The following is a 23,903-nucleotide window of genomic DNA, read 5'->3' on the forward strand; positions in this document are numbered from 1 at the left end:
AATCGAAGAAGATGGTTAAAAGGGGATGCCTGCTGGTGCATGGAAATGTATCAATTAGAATTATGATTCACATGAGGCGTAAAGGCCTTCCTTTTACATCCGCCACCCACCACCAAATTCAACATTAATGATTGAAAAATAAAATTATAGGCTAGCGGATGTGATCTAAAAGGTCTTAAAATATCTATGTACAAAAAAATCGTACGATGTAGAGATTACTAGTCCATATATCAAATCAATTGAAATTACAACTATATATTTGAGATGATTTGATGCATAAACTAGGATTCTTTAAATCATATATATTTTAGATTTTCGATTATTAATATTGAATTGGATGATGGGTGCAAAGTTTTGTGTTATATTTTTTGTGTATTGTAATTGTGCCTTTAGTTAGAGCGAACAAAAATTCAATCATATATATCAACTTCTTTCTGCCTACCGACGATAGTAGTGGACAGTAGCAATGCTCCTATCACTTAAGTCGGCAAAATTAGACCAAGACTGTACGTGAATGAACTATGGAACCCCTTCGCTTTTGGCGTAGGGGGAGACAACGAAAAGGACAGAGGGATAGGGACACCACAAAAGAGAGGCACGGGACCCCATTCGAAAAGATAGGGGAACCGCTCTGGATCGATGGAGTTGGTGATGGATTATTGCTCTTCTTCTGCCAACCACATATTCTATCCTCTCTTCATCCGCTTATACTTCCCTGGACTTCCATTTCCTCTAGCTCCGAGGTCCATGCCATGGCACTAGATCCAAGCTTCATTGTTGGAATTGTGGGTAAGTCTCCCTTCTTCCCAAGTACCTCTTATCATTTACATGGCGACATATGATGAGTTGCTTGGTTTTTTGTCAGGGAATGTGATATCCATACTAGTCTTTGCTTCTCCCATGTGAGTTCATGAAGCTCCCCTTCTTCAAACACTAAACAGCTGTTATTGTTATATTATCACTTCTTACTTAGTTTTGAGGTGGTGTTTTGTTGGATGTGATGGTTCAGAGGCACCTTCCGGCGGGTGGTGAAGAAGAAATCCACCGAGAGTTTCAAATGGCAGCCTTATGTCACCACTTTACTCAGTACTTCACTGTGGACTTTTTATGGTCTCCTCAAGCCTGGAGGTCTCCTCGTGGTCACGGTTAATGGCATTGGAAGCGTGTTGCAGGCCATCTATGTGACTCTTTATCTCGTCTACGCTCCAAGGGACACAAGGGTGATGGCTTTGTTTCCTTCTCTTTGTCCATGGAAGAAAGTGTGAACTCAATTAGGCTGGGTTATATTTGGCTGTTTGATATTTGATTTCAGGTGAAGATGGCAAAGTTGGTGGCAGTTTTGAATGTGGGATTTTTGGGGTTGGTGATACTGGTCACTCTTCTGGCAATCCATGGGAGTGTCCGGCTTACTGTGATAGGGTTCTTGTGTGCAGCTTTGACCGTGGGCATGTATGCTTCGCCCTTGGCAGCTATGGTATGCAAAGCAAATTTTTTGTTCCCCTTGTTAATATCAACCCACGCGGATTACACAATATAAATGTGGGAATTGAATAAGCTATATTTGATGCTTAATTTGTATAATATCATAAATGCTTCTAAAATGTGTAATGTATTAGCATGACCAATTCATTTGTCTTTTGAGCAAAGACAAATTCATGCAAGTTATTAGTTTCTTTTAAGATAACAAATATGTAACCCTGTAACTCTCTTTTCAATTATACTGGCCGGAATGATTGTTTGTATAACACACCGATAAACAAATCAAAATATAGTCTTTAAACTTTATGTTGCTTGGTAATGGTGTATAATGTTATAAAGATACATAACTGTTATGCACTGCAATACCTATACACTCATATAAATTTATTGAGGCTGAGACCAACTACATGATCCCTTTGTTATGCAGAGAATGGTGGTGAAAACGATGAGTGTTGAGTACATGCCCTTCTTCCTCTCCTTCTTCCTCTTCCTCAATGGTGGAGTATGGAGTGTCTACTCTCTGCTCGTACAAGATTACTTCATTGGTGTAAGTTCTTTTTAGTTGATTTTACTATGCAAGAAAGTTTTTCTTAAGCTTGTAGATACAAACTTTCTGTATGATCTCCCTAACCATCAACCATATCTAAAAGATTCCAAGGAAAATGTATGAAAAATGATTAAAAAAAACACAAGGAAGCATAATAAAAGATATAAGTAATGTAAGGAAAAGACTACATACTTTGGCACATTAGGTCCTTCAGTATTTCCCAATGATTAGTAACTTGTGTCCATGAAAATTTTGTTACTTTGCCCATTCCAACAGAGGGTTCAGATTGATCCCTGCCTTCTTCATTAGGGGTATAGGTTCATCTAAACTTGGTTTTAATCTGAATTCCAAGTATTGATTCTAGCACATGAGCTCGCATTGCTTTAAAACTAGCAGTCTAATGCATAGATTGAATAATGGTGCTACCTACTCTGCTAGTAAAAGTCTCTTGGTGATTGCTAGGGAATCGAAATTGTGTAGTAGAATACTACATTGTCATGTCTGGGGGTTAGGGAGTATTAGAGGAGGTATTCCTTCTGTTCTGTAGCCTATATTTTCCCATTGGCCTAAAGTACAGCATGCATGAAACTTGTCCCGAGCTAACCCTTGGTTTGCACAAGCGAAATTTGGAAGATCTAAATCTGCTTATGGTGGAACACTGAGAGTGAAAAAAAAGAGGCTGTTCATCCATAAGGTCTAGAGAGAGCCAAACATACAAAGCTAATTGATCCCTACGTGCAAAGGTTATTTTCATGTTTTGAATCCACAATACTCAAGTCCTAGCAAGGCAATCTTAACGTTGCGCCAAGACTTGCCCTCTATAGTACAACATTGAGAGTGATCTCTTAAAAGTTGAACCTTGTCTCAAGCAACATTTATTTGGGCTGTTAAGTTAATCTATGAAGATTAAATATATGGTCTACCAAGCAAAGGACTCAAATAATTAAAGTTGAACCAGGAATTTAGATTTCGGGTCACTAATTTGATATTCTAAGTGATGTTTTTTTGTAGGTTCCAAATTGTGTTGGTTTTGCATTAGGCTCGGTTCAACTGGTCCTCTATGCTATATATAAAAGGAAGACGCCGTTGGCAAAGGCAGCAGAGACAGATGAAGAGGAGGGCTCAGCACACCTTGTGGGCGAAGTGGAGATGCAAGGATATGAAGGCAAGAATAGCTTCCATGCAGCTCAACAGAGGCATTTGAACAAAGGTAGCAGCCTACCAAAACCATCAATACCCCGCCAAACTAGCTTAAACAAAGTTGTGAGATCCTTGTCCATGACTGCTTATGAGCTGCACTCATATTGGCACCAAAATGATCGTTTGGGGAGTTAAGAACATAGCACCTCTCAAGATGATCCAACTCTCTTACAAGTGAGGGAATCTTATAAGCTAGAGGTACTTCCAATTGTGCAACTTGTTTTGAGAAATCTAAGTTCTTAATGTGGATTTTCTTGTTAATTTAGTTTAGAATTTTTCTTTTGTATGTATACCCTCCTAAATATATGAAATTGCATGAATACCCTATTTGTATGTATATCTTCTTCTTTTTTTTTTTGTATATATACCCATACTATTTAATGTTGTTAAAAAATAAATAGCTTAAAATTAAAATGACTGAAAATATCCTTATGGGTAGATATACAAAAGAAAGTTATAAGGGTATACATGCAAATAGAAGCTTTACAAAGGTATTAATGCAAGTTTTTATATTTAACAAGATATATATTAAAAAAATCAAAACTCGGCTGAAATTTGCCAAGCTTTTTATGATTCAGTTGGATTGGTAAGTCAAAAAAAGATCGAGCCACATTATCAATTTTTTTAAAGATTTTTTACATGAATATCTTTCTAAATATCGGATTTTGCATGAATATTCTTTCAAAATTGATATTTTCATGTATATCCTCGTAAAATACTTGTTTTGCTATTCTATCATTTTTTATCTTTATTTTTGCATATGTACCCATACCAGCTGACGCTGTTAAGAAATTGTCGGTTTCAAATTAAAATGACTAAAATGCCCTTAATGGATAGACATGTAAATAGAAATATTTATAAAGGCATACAAGCAAATAATAATTTTACAAGAATATCCATGCAATGTTGCATACTTAGAAAGGTATATATGCAAAAAAGAATTCTAGTAGATAAAAAGAATTTAGACACATTAATTAATGTGATAGTTTTTAGAATTCTGTATTTATTAGTTAATATCATAGCCTTCAGAATTTTGCATTTATTAATTATTGTTATAGCCGTTAGAGTCATGCATTTATGCTTCTATACAAATAGGATGAATTAATATACTATAAATTAACATAAGTCTCAACATTTTAAGTGGCTCTTGTATCGACAGTTTTGAAGTAGTCAAAGAAAAATTAAGAGCTCTCGAGAAAACTTGTACTCTCTTTGCAAAGTGATATGTTCACAAAGAATGAGATGTCGATGCTCACTATAATTTTTTGTCTTACAACATCTCATAAATCAAGAACTGATCTATGTCTAGCCTCATAAATCCCAGTATTGAATAACTTCAAAAGATTGTTTGTTATATAGGAGCACTTAGCTGTGATGCCAAACTGAGATCTACTCCATAAACCAATATTTTCAACATTAAGATACTTAAATGCCTCCAAGTTGGCCTCCTTAATTTAATTGATGATATCTTCATATTGGACTTTTGTATATGCCCTTGCATCTCCCCATACCTTAATTTTAAGCCAGTGTCCTGGAAACTTTGTTTGAAAGTTTTTGTAGAAGTGTCTTATACATTTTCTATATTTTGTTTGGGATATATATGTTGTACTGCTTCCTTCAATCCTTTTTGTCGATCTGATACAAGTACTAGACTTTCTGGAGTTAAATTAATTTTTTAAGTGCCTCCAAAAACGAAGTCCAAGTATTAATTCTTTTCAGATTCTGCAATACCAAAAATAGCCGGAAACAAACTATTATTTCCATTAAGTATGTAGCAGCCATCATCATACCCCTTAACTTCCACTTTAAGTGGCAGCCATCCAAGCATATGAAAAGCCTACAACCAGCTAAAAAGCCTGTATTGCAATCTTATAGGCAAATAAAAAAGCGGTGGAAGTAATGCTTATTGTTCATGCATACAAAGTGTATGATTTTATAAAATAACAACCATACATATTAACAAAAATAATGATTTTATCAAATCCGCTAGCCAAAAATAACCAAACGATGACCAAAAAGTGAATGTTGACCTTGCTGTCATCTACCAATTCCACTAGTTGGGGTGTCTTCTTTAAGTTGAGATCGGCTAATAGTTGTATCTGAGAATAGGATCACCAAGCCATAACACAGAATTAGCTTATTTTTCAACACACGTAAACGCAGTACTGACTTTGTATAGCTTTGACACTTTCTTTTTGTTTGTCTGCGAGCGAGAGAGAGAGAGAGAGAGAGAGAGAGAGAGAGAGAGAGACCAATTAAATGAACGGGGTTCCAAATAAGCTGAACAACTCTATTATATGCTAAAATGAAATGGATTTACCCATCAAATAAAAATAACTAGTGTTAGAGCAAGAAAATGGATGGCGTCCCGCGAGAGATATTGTCCGCTTTGGGAATAGACTCTCTTGGGCGGTGTCCGCTCTTATAGGTCCACGCTTTTCTCACGGCTTTGTCCTTTAAAAAGACGTCTCTCTATGAAAGAGTGTTGAAGCAGCTCAGCTCAAGAGAATGTGGTATTGTCTGCTTTGGGGTTTGATCACGCTCGAGCCCAGTGGGCTCTTTGGGTGCCATCACCCCGCACAGTTTTGTCCCTCTTATGAGGGCGCCTCTCGGAGGAAAGGAATTTTGCTCTTCCTTATAAAGCACAATCCTTTTCGTTACTCAACCGATGTGAGACTAAAGTTCCGAGTCCCCATCTGCTTCCCAACACTAGCCCCCCTAGCGGAAAGGATTCGTGCGGAAAAGTTACGGCGGGACACTTCCTCTAGCGCCATTTGTTATAGTAAGAAAATGGATCGCATCACTTTGAGAGATATTGCTCGCTTTGGGGATGGACTCCCTTAGGGAGTGTTCGCTTTTATGGTCCACACTCTCCTCATGGCTTTGTCTTTTAAAAAGGCGCCTCTCGAAGGAAAGGGATTTTGCCCCTCTTTATGAAGTACAATCCTTTCCGCTACTCAACCGATGTGGGACTAAAGTTCCGAGTCTGCTTCCCAACAACCAGCATTTATCTTTATAATCTAAGAGATCAAACCAAGCACAAGGTGGCCGCTGCGTTGAAAAGAAAAGGATTCAAATCCTCATAAATACAGTTATCTAGAAAGAAGAAATGAACTTCTTCATCCGTAAGTAAAACCACAAACTCAGATTTCAAATGGAAATTGCAGATAGTTATTATCCAATATAATACAGGTGGGAGGGTGGTATCACAATCTCAAACAACAAACTGTTGAGTTTGTTTGTCACATGATCCTAGTGAGGTGAGCATGAGCCACTGGCTGCAGATTTCTTGATCAAATACACTCTTTGGGAGTGAATCCATGAAAGCTTTAATTTGAGAGATCCAAGTTGAAAAATGAAATGGGTTGAAGATCTGACGTAATTAAAAGACCATTTTACAGTGCAATGTGCGCGTTGGGAGTAATTTAAGGTTCATTACCATGTATTTATGTTCATCCTAGTGCAGGAAATCAAGAACAAACCAAGCCAATAAATAAAATATAAATAAAATGAGAAAAGTGAGAGATCCATTCTCAACACTAATAGTATTGTAAGGACCGGTGTGGGCGTGTATTTAGTTCTACATCGGTTATTTACTGGGTAGATTTTGGGTACTTATACAAAATTAGGGAACCCAAATAATACCTTTCGGCTAGCCATTTTGGGTGAGGTCCTGAGTTGTTATAAATGGTATTAGAGCGGACCCGACCCATAACCTATATGGACTAAGGGACACTGCAGCACGGATCCATTGGGGCTGACCATGGGCCGATCGTGGTGTTTGTAATTAGATTTGAATAGATTTAAACCCTTACGGGGACGGGGATGGAGATGGGGCAGGCTCGGGCTCGGACAAACGAGCTTTACGAGCCCGAGCCCGAGCCCAATACAAGGCTCGGTACCAAGCCCGAGCCCGAGCCGGAGAATTTGTGAAACAAGCCGAGCCGAGCCTGCTCGTTAACAGCCCTAGCTCCATGCCATGAGCATGGGTGCCTTCTCTCAAAACTTTTGGACCAACGAGAAGCAAAAGCACGTCAAAGGGCTTCTTGTACCCCTGAAGTCTGCAGTACTGTGGCTATTAAAAAAAACGGGTATTGATGCTTGGGGGTAAAATTTAAAATTTTAGATTGAATTAAATCCTTTTATGGATATCAAGGTTTTCTCGTGATTGGATTTGTTGTGGTTTAAATTTGGCCCGAGGGTGACCACGCCGGAAGGGTCGAGAGAGCCGCCGGTGATTGGAGAAAGAAGATGGAGGCCACCTCCTGCGTGCCGGTAGCGGCGGACCTGCACAAAGCCTCATCGGTGTTTCCGGTGAGGAGTCCTCCGACGATCAAGTTAGAGTGGGGTAAATTTGGTCCAGCCAAAAGTTTCTTGGAAGTTACCTGACCGTGTTATTTACAGTCCCGGTGGAGAGGCCCAGATGGTAGAGGCACTGTCCGCCCTCATCATGAGAGGGGGGTGGCTCTGAGTCAAATGGCGCATAGCTAAGGCTGGCCGGTGGCGTGTAGTGCTGTCCGTTCTCGAGAATGGTAAGGTGTTGACAGTCGTAGCAGGGTATGGCTGGAGTAGTCATGGTGCTGTCCTTTGACTGTCGAGGTCTAGCTATTGAAGCGTGGCGCGATAGCGTTGTAATGTACGGCCACGTAGGATGGCGTGGGCGCACATATGGGTGTGGCTGCTGGCGAGGCCGAACCTGTTGAGAGGTCGCATCATGCGTTCGGCGAGGTCGGCTAGACGGGTGCTGAGAATAGTTCGGCTCCCCAGATTCAGAGGTGTGCTCGGTGGAGCGCTCTAAGCTCGAGAGTCGGAGCGTACTACTGAAGTTGTTCGCCCCGAGCTCGGTCAGTCGAGTCGGCAAATATTGGTGGTCGGTGGAGCTTTTGACGGAGTCCGAGGCCGGACCGATTCTGGGTCGGATTGAGGATTCAACCGGTCGGTGTTGGTATTTATTGGGCGGTCTTTTTGTTGTGGGCTAGACGATCCATTTCGCCCCCCATCAGGACTCAATCCCTCTTCCTCCCTAACAGGTGGTTTCTCTCCTATATCGAGGAGGTGAAGCAAGTAAATATGAACAGCTTAAATTTTAAGTTGAATTATGTTTCAACAAGCATCACCTCCTTCTGGTGTCCTACAACAGCTATTGGAGCTTAGTTTTGAACAAGTAGGTGGATAAAGGGGCTTGCTTTTGACTTCACTTCGAGTTCTACTCTAATTTTAATATCATTATAATTTTTTTTTTTTTTTTTATCAGCAGTCTTTCTTTCCACTCCATTGGACTCTCTAACCTGTCTCATTTCCGGTTTTTCCAAAGACATGAAAAATATCACCTCACAGTAGATGGCATACCTCTTCTTTTGAAGCTGGGTGTGCCGAGCGATCATTTCTGCCAAAGAGATTCTCCATGCGCTTCCAAACTTTGGCACAGAGTTGTCTTGGAGATTGGATACCCATAAGAATATGCCCATAATTTAATAAGTTTTAGTTACTTGCATATGCTTCTTAGAATGGATATTTAATGCATTCGAGTTAATGTGCCGACAAGAAAGCGTGGGATAATGATTTTAAAAAAAATTATATATAAGGTCATGTTCTGAAAAAAGTTATTTTAACTCTAGAAATTGATTCGACCACACAAAAACCCCAACAACCGGTCCCCAACCCCACGTACCTTTCCTGCTTTTGTTTTTTGTTTTTTTTTTCTTTTTTTATCACAGCCCATAACCATAACCATGCATGACTTCAAGTAGGCTCCACCAACTTTGTTCTTGCAAACCCCATGGCATGAGACTCGCACAAGCTTGGTTTTAATTAAGCTTACAGCAACTTCATCCGGACGTTGATCATGTTATATATCCATCATTGATTTTGATTAATTAAGAACCTGCCCATATGGTGTTGTCTGTCAATTTTCTTTGGATGAGGCATCAGATGTGAGGGGAAGGGATGGTCATATGGAGGCATGCATGAAGATACAGCAAATGCAGCACTTAATTACGAAAGACAGTGTCCAAAGAATTAGAGAAAGGGTTGGCCCAGTGTAATCTACTTGATATTCATTGAAGATATGATTTATAACTTATGTCTGCTCGTCAATCATTGTAACGTGCAGGGATGAGAGGTGCGAGCTTGGGCATCTTAATTTAATCACTATGCTTCACACTCATCAGATCACCAAAGTCTACAGGTTGCATTTTTCCTATAAATCAGGTGATTTAAGAAAAAAATATATTTCTGAGGAACATATTCTACAAGAAAATGAAGTCCCTACATAAGTGGGTTATTTTTCGTGAAGTATTTTACTCCTCAATATTTGTGCAGTTTAGAACCGTCGATCGAGAGTTTCCCATAAAGAAGTAGGTGTCGCTCGCAATCTACATACATAGAGATTATTCATGCATAACATGGACCATTCTTATACCAATACTAGCATACTCATCTACAACAATAGCAGCAACAATAACAAAAATAATAAAAAAAAATAAAAAAAAATAATAATAATGATGGCGGCGGCGGCCGCAGCAACAGCAACAACAACAATAATAATAATAAAATTAATTAAATAAATAGGTAATATGTTTTTTTTTGCAAAAAAAATGAGAGATCTTTGTGGTGATATCGTTCACCAATGAAGTAGGCATGACATTTCTTTTTGAACATTTTATGCAATCTTGCTTGGTTTCTTGCCTAGATCAGTTTGGTACTCAAATCTTTTTTATTTATTTTTGGTTAAAATAGATGATTCATACATTTCTAGTACAAATATATCTAAGAAAGTTAGAAAACAACAGGTTTTGGAGTGTTCTAGATAACTCCCTCTCTCCAACCTATAGGTACCCCAGAGTGACTAGCTACATACGAGGTTATCCAGTCCGCAGCTCCGTTAGCCTCTCTGAATATGTAGTTAATCTAAAAGGCCACACCATCACTGAACATAGTTCAGATGTCCCAAAGTAAGGGATGGCACCCTCATACGCCGCTGGTGCCACCCAGGATCCAGGTGCTCAAACCTCAAAGGCACATCCTTACCAAAAAGAGCTAATAAGATGACAAAATCTAGCGAATTGAAAATCTAATCCATTCGTTAAGGGTCATCCCTGGCGGGTCCCCACGCAAAATGGACGGAAAAGCTTGTCCCAAATGCACAGAATTTTCGATCATGAATGGCAGATTAGAGCACGTTCTTCTTATCTCTCCCTCCTCCTATTAGTTAACCCCAAGCCCAGACTTCTCCTGCCAGACTCTTCTCATCATGGAAGCCCTTCTCTTCTTCATTGGAGTCGTTGGTGAGCTTCAGCTATCCCCTCCCACCCACCCCCCCCCCGAAACTCTCCCATAGCTATCTCCCATATATTCAATGACCATCTCATAACCGACTGTTTTTTCTTTCTCTTAACTTCTATTCTTGCAGGTAATGTCATCTCTGTCTTGGTCTTTGCCTCGCCCATGTAAGTATTAATATTTTAGATTGCTCTCTCAGAATTTCATAGGCTATCTATCTTCTATACCTCCTTTGGGTCTATACTAATGGCATGTTGATGACCATATATCCATACAGCAAAACATTTTGGAGAATAGTTAAAAGCGGATCAACCGAAGGATTCGAGCCGGCTCCCTACGTCGCGACCCTCCTCAGCTCCTCCTTATGGGTGTACTACGGGATCACAAAACCTGACGGCTTCCTCGTTGCCACCGTTAATGGGGTGGGCATTGTTTTGGAGGCTATCTATGTCACCTTGTTCCTCATATATGCGGCTCCATCTCTGAGGGTAAGATCTTATAATAACAATCATCAAGGAAAAAAATAGATCAAAATCTTAGAGCCTAGATTCAAGCTTACTACCTTCTCTATGGACGAAGGATGCAAGCACTAGGCCAGAGCCTAACTTGTTCTTTTCTTTTCCATTCTTCACTTTATTCTTTGAGAATAAATGTTTGATTTTTCTTTTTTTTTGTGGCTTATGTTTATTAGGCTAAGACGGCTATTTTGGTGGCACTCTTGGATTTGGGAATTTTTGGGGCGGTGGTTTTAGTTACAAGGTTGGTGGTGATCGAGGAGACCACGAGGGTGATAGTGATCGGAGCCATCTGTGCGTGTCTCAACGTATTTATGTATGGATCTCCGCTCGCCGCAATGGTAACTTTTTTTTTTTTTCTTGTTGCCCCTCTTTTTGTTTTTTTTTCCCGCCTAAAGGTCAATTATAAAATAGTAGTTTGCTAGAACTTTATAGGTGTAGCACAAGCCTATACTTATTTACAGCATTAGGGTTTGAAATCACCACTTATTTTAAAAGCTTAAGCTAATAAAATATGATAGATTTATTTATATATTTAATATTTTCTTACAAGGGTTACAACTATATAATCATAAAATGGGACATGAGAGCTTAAGACTCGGCAAATCTCTCTCACTACTTTGTTGTTTCTTCCGAACGTTGGACCTTCCTTCTTCTCGGAAGGTTAAATGGCTGAACTCGGAATTAATCTTGGCATTTGTTAGACCGTGTCCGGAAAATATACTGCACAATTCTTCTCTCAAGTTTTAATGAAAAAATTTTTAATCCATGCGAAAGCTAGGCAGAGGGGACGATGTAGAGTGCAAGATAGTTATTATTAGCCGTGGATAGCATGTAAGGTAGCCATCCATCCACTAATGGCAGCCATCAAGCACTATGGTGCAAATTGTGCACTGCACAGCAATAAAATATAAAATATTTATCTAAATATTTTTTAATACTAAGTAGATACTAGATATTAGTATGCCAAAGAATTATCTAAATATTTATCTAAATATTTATCTAAATATTTTCTAATTTGATAAATTAGCCGTCATATTAAGTTGTGCAAAGAAGTGCTGAGAGGCCTCAAGTTGCCTTCAGACCCGTGCGTCCTATTTTTGCCACAAAAGAAGCAAAATCATGGCTGTTTCTGCTGAGACCGCTGAGGCAGACGCAGAACTGGACCACGGAGAGGGGACAGCAAGTAGGATCGCCACATCAGCACGGACAGGCCATTCATGTCCTCCTTTTTATTTTTGAATTTTGGTGGCACACGGCATGCATGGTTAAATGCCTAGTGCCATAAAAAGCACAAATACGGAGTTTTCTTTTGCCATACTTTGTATCCATTTTAAGTGAAAAAAAACATGAGGTGATTCCCTTAAAAAAAAAGAAAATGATATCCAGCGTTCTTTAACTTTATGTAATTAAGTATAAATATGATTTTTTTTCAAAAATATGAAAACTTTAGGTTGCAATACCAACATATTTTATGCTTGCAGCATGAAATAATAAGATGTGTTTTGTCCTCTGCTGCAAATCATCTGTCATTTAATCACACCTAATGATTTGTTTTCTGAAAAAAAAAAATCAAGACTTTTATTTAATCTATCAACATCTGTCATTTATCCAAGTAGTAGAAATTTTCTGCAACATGGATGGCAGAGAATCTGCCTTAACTTGGGGTCTTTAGGATTTAAGAAATGAAGATGCTAGCAGTCAAAGCACTCTTATGACCGAGTTAAGAGAAAGAAGAGAAGTTGAAATTAAGATCTAAGCAACAAAAGTTTGAGAAGCAACCACCACCGTTTTGTTCCGTTCTTTGAGTAGCTTATGAAATTGGCCATAGCTTAGTAGGGGCGGTTGCTTGATCTTTTAGAATTTGTTTGGTTCGCAAAAAAAAAAAAAAAAAAAAGCATGGTCAATAAAAAAATAAAAAAATATATTACATTTCATAGGATTTTTAAAAGAAAGATGAAAAGATAGCTTTTTCATGGAATAAGATTCTTACACTTCATTAAAAAAAAAAAAAATCTATATGAGAAAGTCTGATTGAGATATTTTTTTTTTCAAAGTATCTTTAAGCTTTTAGATATAATGGGGTAAGATCTTTTTCTTTATTATAGATATAACATATATTTTATATAATTTGTTGTAAAAAATAAATACTCAATCAAACATAAGCTATTTTAGAATATGTTATTTTTTTATGGTCAATTAAATATATAAAAACTATTTTTTTGTCATTAGATTCTCAAAAAAAAATATTCTAATAACATTTTTTTTTTCTGCGAACCAAATAAGTCTGAAAATCATGTCTCACGATAAGAAAGAGAAGAGTAGTATACGTTTTTTTTCGTTTCTTGCACAGTAGCTTTTTTTAGTCCACAGTAGGAATCATCAGAACCCTACTTCTAATGTCCAATATGCCTTATTTGCATGTGCAGCCCACATGGTACTACTGTATCGTCATTTAGAAGTTGCAAGCTGACATGATCAGTATTTTGTATTTTGTATTTGATTTAAGGTATCACTTGTACCTCTCGACACAGGTCATCATAATACCTCTAAGGTATCCAAGTAACGCTGAGCCCATCTCTCAAATAATCGCACAACCATGGTTAGCCACATAGTTAGCCGCACTATCGACTTTCTTATAGATATGCCAAGCTATACAAGCGATACCGAATGCGAATCTCCAAATATCTACCAACTGGTGGTGACCAACATCCTGATGTTCTGCCTCTCTGTTGATCCATGATCCAACCTTTTTAGAGAAATTAAATAAATCAAACCATACGGCCCACTAATTCAAGTAATCTCCATTCAATTGCATGAGTTCAAGAACGAACAAGAGCAAGGTATTTGGCCTTGGAAGAATTTGAACTCATGCTGTCACCAAAATTTATATTACGTATAACCTACGGCAGCATGCTAATATTGGTTATTAAGGACCTAATCCTATATACCTGATCATGGTCAACCGCAAGGGATGCCACTTTAGGGTTTATATTTGACTATGTTGAGGTCATAGAAAATTGATAAAGGACTAAAAAATTGAGAACGTGAGTCATGCGACCTGACGGAGGCCACATTCTATATAATAAAAAGCTTAGAAGCAAATACTAATAAAAAATTAAGCTCGCTACTCATGTGATTCTGGATTGCGACTTAAACTATTATTTATCTACTATTTCTCTGACAAACAAGATAATTCAGCCTATTTTTAAAATTTCAGAAAAGACAAGCTAGTAAGTAGAAACCGGAAATCATGGAGAATGTTATAGAGGCTTCGTTAGGTGCACATGAAAATTTTCCAGGCCTCCTAATATTAAGATGGCAATTTAGTATTGATTCATATTAGTGATACCAACCTCACTAGAAGATTGACAAATTTCACATTCATATTTGGTTTTTGGGTAGAAATTTGTCCCAATTAATAAATGGAATCCATAGTCCTATCATGATTGGCTTCCAAAGCTATAACGAATGGTCTTGTTTTTATTCTTTCTAGTTTGAGATGAAATTCTTATTCAAACCTCAGCTTAGTGCGAGAAACTTCATTTTTTGGAAAATAAATCTATCGGGTTGCCTCATAGCCCGTCTGGAAGGAGATGAAATGCCATGAAAGTTGTAAAAAAACTGCAGGATAATAAAAGAAGATATATATATATATATATATATATATATATATATATATATATATATATATATTACTATAAAAAAAACAAAAACAAAAAAAAGACACCTTATGAACTTTAGAAATTTTACTACCAACCATTTTCCCATGACTTCTCGTTCATTTATTGCTTGTTTGACAAATTTTTCTCATAAAATATAACATCGGCATCATACTTTACACATATCATTTCCATGTACAATACATAATTGGACGCAAGTCCAAAACATAAGCTTCTTGTTATCATTTGTACTTAAATATCGCATTAAATTAAGTATTTTCAGTGAACAATAGTGATCTTCAAGAGTTAATGATCCATAGAAAGTTTAAATCTACTAATGAAGAAAGGATCAACATTTGATTCCAACTATTATTTGAATTAAGATGCAAACCTATTTGGACTTAAAGTTGGAGCTTTTTGTAACTTCCGCAATGCATATAATGTATGTCCTTTGGTGATGAGCTCTAAATGGATCTCATTATCAAAATCAATTTTTTCCTCGCCCTTTACAAAAGCTAGAATGGCTAAATTGGGCAAACCTATGCAAATGGAGTTGCATATGTAGATAACTCATGTTTCTTTGAACTAGTATTTTCTACTACTTCTAGCTATTTAGTGGACTCCATGCTTATTCTGACCTAAGTTTGAGGTATCACATTTCATTGCACCACTAATTCCTTGTGAAAGAGAGATTAAAATTATCTTTCTCATATATGCTTTCCTTTTCATGCCTAATCTTTATGCAACAGAAAACTGTCATCGCCACGAAGAGTGTGGAGTATATGCCTTTCTTCCTCTCCTTCTTTCTCTTTCTAAATGGTGGAATCTGGACAGTTTATGCCGTGCTTGATAGAGATATTTTCCTCGGAGTAAGTTTGCTCTCAACTTCTTGACAATACTATTAATCTAATAAAGACACTGAACAGAGTAGGTCTTTATGTTGATTAGAAAAAAAAGGGGCAAGTCCTCAACTTGTTTTTCAGCAAATCTTTCATAATTCTCATCATATTATTAATCTCATCCAAATAGTGATGATTCTTTACTACATAAGTCGCATAAATGTGGTATTATGTATTTATGACAAATAGCTGGATCTTTCTTTAGGAATTTAAGATGCCAAATTCGCTTTTAGGTTTATATTTTTAAATTAAATTTTTTTTCATAAATACCCTTCTAAAAATTTAAATTTGCGTGAATATCTTCTTAAAATTTATATTTATTTCTGTAACCTCAAAAAATACCGTTTTTGCACAAATGCAGCTAATATAACAGTTCTTCTAACATTGTTAATAAAAACCATATTTATTTTACTTAAAAATAAATTAAAATTTTGAAATTACTTTTTTATTTCCTACTGCAATCGCTTTATAAACATTTCTTTTTGCATATCTACCCATTAAGGGTATTTTAATCATTTTAATTTGAACAAATTAATCTTTTAATGGCATTAGATGGCGTATATAGGTACATATACAAAAACAAGGATAAAAAAGGGTAGAATAGCAAAACAAGTATTTTACGAGGGTATACATGTAAATATCAATTTTGGGAGGGTATTCAAGCAAAATTTGATGTTTAGGAGGGTATTCATGCAAGCAAATCCTTTTACATTTAAAGAAAAAAAATTATAGTAGACATTTTTTTTTAGTGAAAGGCAGGTAACAAGGCAAGCCACCCTATTTATCAATAAAGAATAAATAATACAAAGATAATGAAAGAGGAAGTTTGACTTAACCTAAATCATTCATATACATAAGAGAGGAAGTATCATTAAATGAGGCCAAAGCCAGCTTCAGCACTAAAGAAGATCATGGTAGCTAATTGGTCAAAAGCATTTCTTCAGAGAATATCTCTGGGTACATCTCTTTCTCCAAAAAGTCCAGAAGGTGTTGAATGAAGCAGGATGGGACTATATATTCAATGCGTGAAGGATCGATGACCAACTATATATATATATATATATATATATATATATATATTAAAAAGCAGCAGTTCGAGAAGGTTTGATCCAGTGGCCTTGAAGGGCCATTTCAGAAGCAACAACCACCCTAGATTTGTATCCAGTTTCTTCCTTAAGACATATCTAGTATTCAATCTATTTTCGAAACCTAAATAGAGAAACACTTTGATTTTTAAGGGGATGTTAATTTTTCATAGGGTTGGTGTAAATGAACATTTGAGGCCACCTTTACTGTTGAACCTTAAAAGATTTTGCAGAGAACAAGCCGCTTCTTTCTTCTCTCCAAAACAGTTTGTCTATCTTTGTAAGAAAAAGATGTCCCAATGCGTGAGGCTACGGTCACTATGAGACTTTGGGAAGGGCCAGAACGTAGCCTTACATCTATCTACGTGAGTAGAGGTTGATTTTGTGTTTCAATCACAATGGAGTAATCTTACCATTATGCCGAAGCCTGCCTCTATTGCTGAAATCTCTATTAAATTCTACAACTCATAAGAAGCTACTCTGTCTAGGGAAAGTTACATTTTAATATCATTTATTCCTTCTGTTCCGATGAGCAGCAATGGAGGTATTTTGATTGAAACATGCTAGAACTCCTTTGGTCATTGAGCTAGTAAAGCTTGTATTAATTGCCAGGATTCTCATGTTCCTAGCTGCTTTTTTTGAATGATATCCTATAGTCAGATCATGCATGAAAACTACTTTGATATAGCTAGGGAAATGCTAACAGAAGCTGTACCTTAAATGAATGCGAAAAATTCTTTTACCATTAGTTAAGTGAATTTGAGAGTGCTTAATCAACAAGCTGAATTTATAGTGGCAATTCTTTTGAGAAAAATTACTAGGATGATTAGCTCTATTTCTACAGCTAGAAAGCAGCACACTGTTCTCATTTGCCAAGCTATGTGACTTCTCTTTTCAGACAGAGAGGCAAGGTTGCCATTATGCGGTTCTCACCAAAAAATGTTGATGAGAGGAGATATGCACAGAGAGTAAGCATGATACTAATCCCACATTTAGGAAACCCTTTCATTTGAGAAGGTCCTAATTTCAAATTAATTTAGGCATTATTTTCTGAAGTACTTGAATAATTCCCACATCATTTATCCGAAAGAAGCTACTATTATAAACACAATTATCTAAATCATTCTGTCATAATATATGGAAACTTGTTATGTTTATGTCAAAATTCATAAGTGCCATTGCATATTTGCATTATTTGAAAATCGGTGCGAGAAGGGAGAGCTACTGACATCCACATAGTCCCCATGTCAAGGTATAGATAGATAGATAGATAGACAGATAGATAGACAGAAAAGGCTTATGAACCGCTCTTATGTGTCGGAGGAGAAGACCATAGTGACCCTATTAGAGGTGGTTGCACCAAAGGCCGTATTATGGGTATGTTGGGACATTGGCAGAAAGAATTTATTCCGATAATATTTTTTCTGAGAAAGCACTCCTATAATATTTCAATGCCTAAATTTTTAATTAGCGGTTCCCTTGGTAGATTGGTGATTAAGTTTTCAATTAGCAGTTCCTCGGGCAGATTGGTGATTACCTGGAACTACTGGTGAAGTGATTTCTCTCTCTCTTTTATTTAGTCCAACTTTCAGAGAAAAAGTATGATTCCCAAGTCACGGTGGAGCTAGGGTCAAACTATTATGCATGACTTCTTTTTTAATGCTAATATTGCTAGAGTGAGTGAAAGCATGGTTGGCTGTGATTTGTCTCACTTAAAGAAAAAGTAAATTTGTGTATTTATTGAAGATGAGAGTATCTAAAGTGTATATATGCATGGGAGAGTAGAGACATTCAAAGACTTAGATGTCTAGATAAACAATATGCAAAATAATGCGAACATAAATATTTTCGTTAGAAGGTATTTGGTCACAAATATATCTCTTCAAACTTGAGTTTTATGTGAAAATATCTTTCGACTCCAACCATCCTAGTTCTCCAAAATTTTGATTTCTACTATTACATGCTTGTGTCTCTGCTTTTGTTTTGTACATATGCGACTGTAGATTTATGAAATAGACCTATCAAAAGAGGTTTTATCTTCCTATTCTTCCTATTCACATACTTTAGGTAGATTGTTGGTAAATCTTAACGAGCTAGTATGAGTTCTTTTGCTTTGCGAAAGTCTACACTAGAATCTTTGCTCAAAAAAAAAAAAATATTCGTACTAGATGCTTCATTAGCAACATTCTCTAGCGTCATTAGCCAAGCATAACTATATAAAGCTCGTGTTTGTAAATCTAAACCTTTGATGGTCTTTCATGCATTGTCATATGAAGAACTTGTCGGAAGAAAAGGGCTAGTAGCTTGTTTTGCCTACAAACTAAATTTTCCCTTTTTCATATCAAATTAAATGCCTTATGATATTACATATTGGTTCCTAAAAAAAAGGATACTATGTATTGCATTAGCCGAGTGTTCCCATGCTGTAAATTTATATAAATTGATAAAAATGCTCTCCATAGCATATGATGAAAATCATAGAAATCAAGAGCATAAGAGATTTTTTATGCTTTATGAGAGAAAACTTTGAAAATTAAAAGTAAAATTCAGTTTATTATAGGAGCAGAAGAGTATGGATCCTTCAATTTTGTGCATTTATTACAAATACAGAGATTTCTTGAAAGGTACACAATATTGCCATTTTCTTTTGGTTTCTTGTTGTATAATTCATCCTGCTGATCTATTAAGTGCAATATAACTGGCCTGGGTTTCATCACACGGCAAAGATCAAGATCTAGGTCTAATTCTTTGATTGAAAGAATCTAAAATAAATACACAACTTTGCATTAATGATATGCTTACTTGCAGATACCAAATGGAATTGGTTTCTTCTTGGGCACCATTCAGTTGGTTCTCTACATGATCTACATGAATACAAAGGTGTCAAAACACTCAGGAGAGGCAGTCGAAGGACGATCGCAACAGCAGCGACTCCTCGAGCCAGATGGTGCATGCAGGCATGATGAAGAAGAAGGCCAGACCTAGAAGGCTTTAAGCTTCCATTTGATTTCAATATTTATCTTCTATTTTAGGTGTGAAGGGAATAAGAATTTAGTTATTGGATTTGCTCTTGTTAAAAATTTAATGTGGGTTGCTATGATTGACGCTGTTATATGTATTGTAGAAAGCATCAACAAATAAAAGATTTTCCCTTTCTTCATTGACAAAAGAGAGGAGGAGAACTCTCCCACTTCATTAAGTAAATGAAGTATTCATCAAAGTATATATATAAAAAAATTATATAGTTCAATTTTGTGCTTATTCAGGCAATGCTACAGAGTCCTGATGAGTCATAAAGAAAATTCTTTGTGCCAAATGGCGCAAAAGGATTAGTGCTACTCATGAGGAATTCGTGTATGAAATTTTGGAGCTAATTGAATTATGATGTGCCATGTCGCCGTGAAAACTTTTTGCATGACCAATGTGACCCATGGTAGTTTTCGTCCTCTATGTATTTCTTTTTTAATGAAATCAAACATGTTTGGCATAAATATTTTGATTATGAGATCCTCATGGGCCTAAGTTGAGAGGGATCGAACATGATATTGACCAACTCCAAGTTGGATAATTCACTTTCCTCAGAAGAACAAAATATATGCATGCAGATCATAGACTTGCTCTGCCTCAGTTCGATTCTATCATGTATAAAAAACCAAGAATGTATCTGATCAAGATTTTCTTTTCTTTTCTTTTTCTTTTCTTCTGCGTGCGTGCGCATGTATATGCACGTGCATGTGTATGTGTGCTTGAATTAAAGCATGCATGCCTGCTTGTAGAAACGAGGGGGTTAGTCCATCCAAATACATTAAAATGATTTTGGTGGTAGAAATTCATCAAGATGATGAAAGAGAAAAATTCAAGATACCTTCCACACAAGTCTAATAGGGGGAGAAAGAAGAGAGGAAAACATTTCTCTTCCCTAAAAAGATATTTAAATTTAGCAGCTCTCCTATGAAGGTTAAACCCACCAAAGATCCTATTGGGAGGTATTAATCGCACCTAGGTATGGGACTGGGGCATTGTATCAACAATCCTTGATACGGTATTTGCCCTATCGAGGTAAAGTCCAAGTTATTTTGTACATGAAGATACTTTTACTATGCATTCTAATGAATGTTTGGATGTCTGCATGCGTCGTCCCACACTCTACAATAGGAGTGTCAAACAATGCCTCATCATTGTTGTCAATAGCTCCATTTGCATAACGTCCGTCCATGTCTAGATTGGTGCATCATCTAAAGCAATCCTATCATCATCATAGTCCTTTATAGTCATCAATGCAATGAAGTGGTTGTGGTCTTAAGTTGTCGTTCTTAATAACATATCTTTACTTCTCTCTATTCAAATTCAATTTTTGAATTCGAATTATTGTCATAATCTTCTTCTTATTTAAAATTTAAAATTTAAAATTTAAAATTTGAATTATTGCTGTAATTTTTTTCTTATTTTTTTTTCTTCTATAATCACTCTTGTACAAGCTATATATATTCAATAGATACTCAAAAACATTCCAACCAATCAACTCGGATTTTGGCGATTACATTATGTCTCTTTCTGTTCTCATGGATATAAACTTTAAATTTCTTTTACCTTATTATTCCTTGAGTCCATCCAAATGGTATCCAAAAAGCTTACTTCATGCCATTCCACTATATTTTAGTAATGAAAGGTGAGTTGTGTAAATGATGTCAAATTATGCATGAGTTGTGTGCATCAAACAATTGAGAATCAAAAAGGGAGTTCTTTTGTAGTATCATTTGCAAGAAGCGTTCACTGGTGACCATCGATGCAGTGGATATAACCCATGGAGGTTAGACCTGAAATAGGTGTAGAGCTTGGTTCCATTTATGTAGCAGAGTATAGATGTTTAATTCCACTTTTTGCTCCTTAATTTATTATCTCTTCAAAACCTGAGCTTCTTGTGACTGGTCCAATGAATCTCATAGCTTTGCAGGAGAGACCTATCAAAAGAGTTCGATCATCTTCCTCTCAGACATCTCAGAAAATCAATGGCTGATCATATTTCATAGTTCATAGGATTATCTATTAGATCCTAAAGATGGCATTTGCTACTTAGCAATATTTTTTATTTTTTATTTATTTATTTTTTGAGAGAGAAACTACTTAGCAATCTCATGATCTAGTATAGCAACTTTAGTCAATCAGTTAACATAATAGTAACCTGATTGTAATTTTCTCAAACAGGAACCTGATTGTAATGCTGCCTTCGCAACAGAGCACTAAACAACCATGATCAGAGCCTTATGTGTACTGTGGACCACGTTGTTTTTGGTGACGAAAGGCAAAACAGGGAGGCTTCTTGATGGTCCGAGATGATCCAGTCCAGGCCTGTCCAAGGCCTCCCCGGCCCAACTTAACAAGGAATTCAAGCAGCCTAATGGCCCAATATTTGCACCCTCATATGGATTTATTTCGACTGGGCCTAGCACGTGACCTGCAGATACAACACATGATCGCAGTGAAACTACGTAATATATATAATTAAGATTTTAAATTTTATAAGACAGGCCGTCTCAATTTTTCTATGGAACAGAATATGCCGCCATCCTAATACTTGGGATAGGGATATCTTAGGACGTGCCAATCAGAATATTTGTCCAGGTACTTGAATGTTAGGGCGCCCGGCATCTACGCGATGTCCTACTGGAATTTGAAATTATGCTTGTAATTCTATGTATGGAAAAATAAAATTATAATCATAGACATGTGTACGTATGTGTGTTATACTTGTAAATAAACTTGCAATGTGTAATTGAACTTGCATAACTACGCTACTTCATTATTTAATGAATCTTGAGTGATATACACTGTTGATGGTGCCCATGCAAGAAAATTACCACAAAATTGATAAAACAGAATGGGTATCTCATAGATGGGAAGGAGAAAATGGGCTTCGAAACGGACGAATAGATGGTACAGACATAATATTATTGATGGTACACCCGTGACGAACTTATCATAAAGTAGATAAGATAAAAAAAAATATGTCTGTTGACAGGAAAGTGACAATAGCTTCGACGATAGCTACCGACCTACTTCGTATGTACGGCCAACTGAAATTCTAGTAGCTTAAAGAAAATTGGAAGATTTTGATACATATTAAGATACTATCTAAAAATTCAGATGCTTAGATGAATGAGCTAGATAAGAAATATAAATTTTTTTAATCTATCTGATGTAAAACTATTATTTTTGAGTATATCTAGTTCTTTCTATGTTAATACCAATTACAAATATATATTTTCTATAATTTAGGGAAGATATTATATGCTGCCTTTTGAATTTAGGGTCCACATGTTCTTTATTTCATGAGTGTTAGTGCATGGTTTATATGTATATCATATATGTGTATGTGAGTCATGAGTTCGGTATGATATAAAAAGTGAAACTAGGTAATATAAATGTCACAACCTACGATCTTATTTAAAAGGCCAGCAAAAGTTATTATTTGAATTTTTTAACTCAGTAAAAGTATTCAAGATCTACCTAGTACGTAGTTGATGTGAGACTAAATATATGTTCGCATATATTCTCACATACTCCTCTCGTTTAAGACCTGACGTCCTTGTTTATCTAAGGGTTTAAATCAATTTAAATTTAATCACAAGGATCATGATCGGCTTTTGGTTAGCCTCCATGGATCCGTGCTGCAATATTTACTAGTTTAAATAGGCTATGAGCCAGATTCGCTTTGATATTATTTGTCATAATCTAAGATATTATCCCAAAAAACTAATTAGAAGGTATTATTTGGGTTGCTTGGCCTTGTATAAGTATCCAAGATCAATCGAATGGATAACCGATGTGGAACTAAACATATGTTAGTATGAATTCTCACAATAAAGCACTAATTCTATCACGAGACACGGTTATGCCCTGCGTATCACTAATATTTCAATCCCTATTTTATACCACCATAGCCATGTGGCTTTGAAGCTTAGTGCCTTGACACCCAATCAGCTAATTCTTTTTCCCCACGCTTTATTTCAAATAAAAATCGAATTGGATAGCAGGCATTTGACACATCGATTTCTATCAAGTATTTGATCCGACTATTTCAATCTAAATTTACTTTAGTTGATGCTGCTTTTAGAAAGGGATATAGCAAACAAATAGCAGTGCAGCTAACGCAATCTAGCTTTTGGGCTCATCTACCACACGTATGAAAACATCCAGAAAATATTATTTGCCATCTTGGAGACAAGTACTGTAGC

The 23,903-nt window shown here is 36.4% G+C and overlaps 2 protein-coding genes across 4 annotated transcripts; both read left to right on the forward strand.

Annotated features, from left to right (window-relative positions):
• Positions 1 to 597: 597 nt before the first annotated feature.
• LOC108511163 (bidirectional sugar transporter SWEET16-like) lies at positions 598 to 3,566 on the forward strand. Its single transcript, XM_017841920.5, has 6 exons — positions 598 to 789; positions 866 to 902; positions 1,010 to 1,220; positions 1,313 to 1,474; positions 1,907 to 2,026; positions 3,038 to 3,566. The coding sequence occupies exons 1-6, from the start codon at positions 753 to 755 to the stop codon at positions 3,359 to 3,361; spliced, it is 891 nt and encodes a 296-aa protein (XP_017697409.4). The 5' UTR covers positions 598 to 752; the 3' UTR covers positions 3,362 to 3,566.
• Positions 3,567 to 10,367: 6,801 nt separating this feature from the next.
• LOC103703710 (bidirectional sugar transporter SWEET17-like) lies at positions 10,368 to 19,929 on the forward strand. 3 transcript variants are annotated; one of them, XM_088702715.2, is made up of 7 exons: positions 10,368 to 10,512; positions 10,638 to 10,674; positions 10,785 to 10,995; positions 11,199 to 11,363; positions 15,434 to 15,553; positions 17,567 to 17,636; positions 19,477 to 19,618. In XM_088702715.2, the coding sequence occupies exons 1-6, from the start codon at positions 10,479 to 10,481 to the stop codon at positions 17,612 to 17,614; spliced, it is 615 nt and encodes a 204-aa protein (XP_088558841.2). In that variant the 5' UTR covers positions 10,368 to 10,478; the 3' UTR covers positions 17,615 to 17,636; positions 19,477 to 19,618. The 3 variants fall into 3 exon arrangements, with proteins under 3 accessions (XP_088558841.2, XP_088558840.2, XP_017697419.3); XM_017841930.5 differs by lacking the exon at positions 17,567 to 17,636 and having other exon boundaries at positions 10,372 to 10,512; positions 19,477 to 19,929; XM_088702714.2 differs by lacking the exons at positions 15,434 to 15,553; positions 17,567 to 17,636 and having other exon boundaries at positions 19,477 to 19,888.
• The last annotated feature ends 3,974 nt before the right edge of the window (positions 19,930 to 23,903 follow it).

Source organism: Phoenix dactylifera, chromosome 8 (genome assembly GCF_051530095.1).
Source record: "Phoenix dactylifera cultivar Ajwa chromosome 8, Ajwa_hap1_PhDact_Kaust_v1.1, whole genome shotgun sequence".
In the NCBI taxonomy this organism is placed as follows: Eukaryota; Viridiplantae; Streptophyta; class Magnoliopsida; order Arecales; family Arecaceae; genus Phoenix; species Phoenix dactylifera.

Coding starts and splice junctions, on each gene's coding strand:
- LOC108511163 (XM_017841920.5), top strand. CDS start 753: ATGGCACTAGATCCAAGCTTCATTGTTGGAATTGTGG. Junction 790..865: donor CTTCATTGTTGGAATTGTGG/GTAAGTCTCCCT, acceptor GTTTTTTGTCAG/GGAATGTGATATCCATACTA. Junction 2,027..3,037: donor TACAAGATTACTTCATTGGT/GTAAGTTCTTTT, acceptor GTTTTTTTGTAG/GTTCCAAATTGTGTTGGTTT.
- LOC103703710 (XM_017841930.5), top strand. CDS start 10,479: ATGGAAGCCCTTCTCTTCTTCATTGGAGTCGTTG. Junction 10,675..10,784: donor TTGGTCTTTGCCTCGCCCAT/GTAAGTATTAAT, acceptor ATATCCATACAG/CAAAACATTTTGGAGAATAG. Junction 11,364..15,433: donor GATCTCCGCTCGCCGCAATG/GTAACTTTTTTT, acceptor TTTATGCAACAG/AAAACTGTCATCGCCACGAA.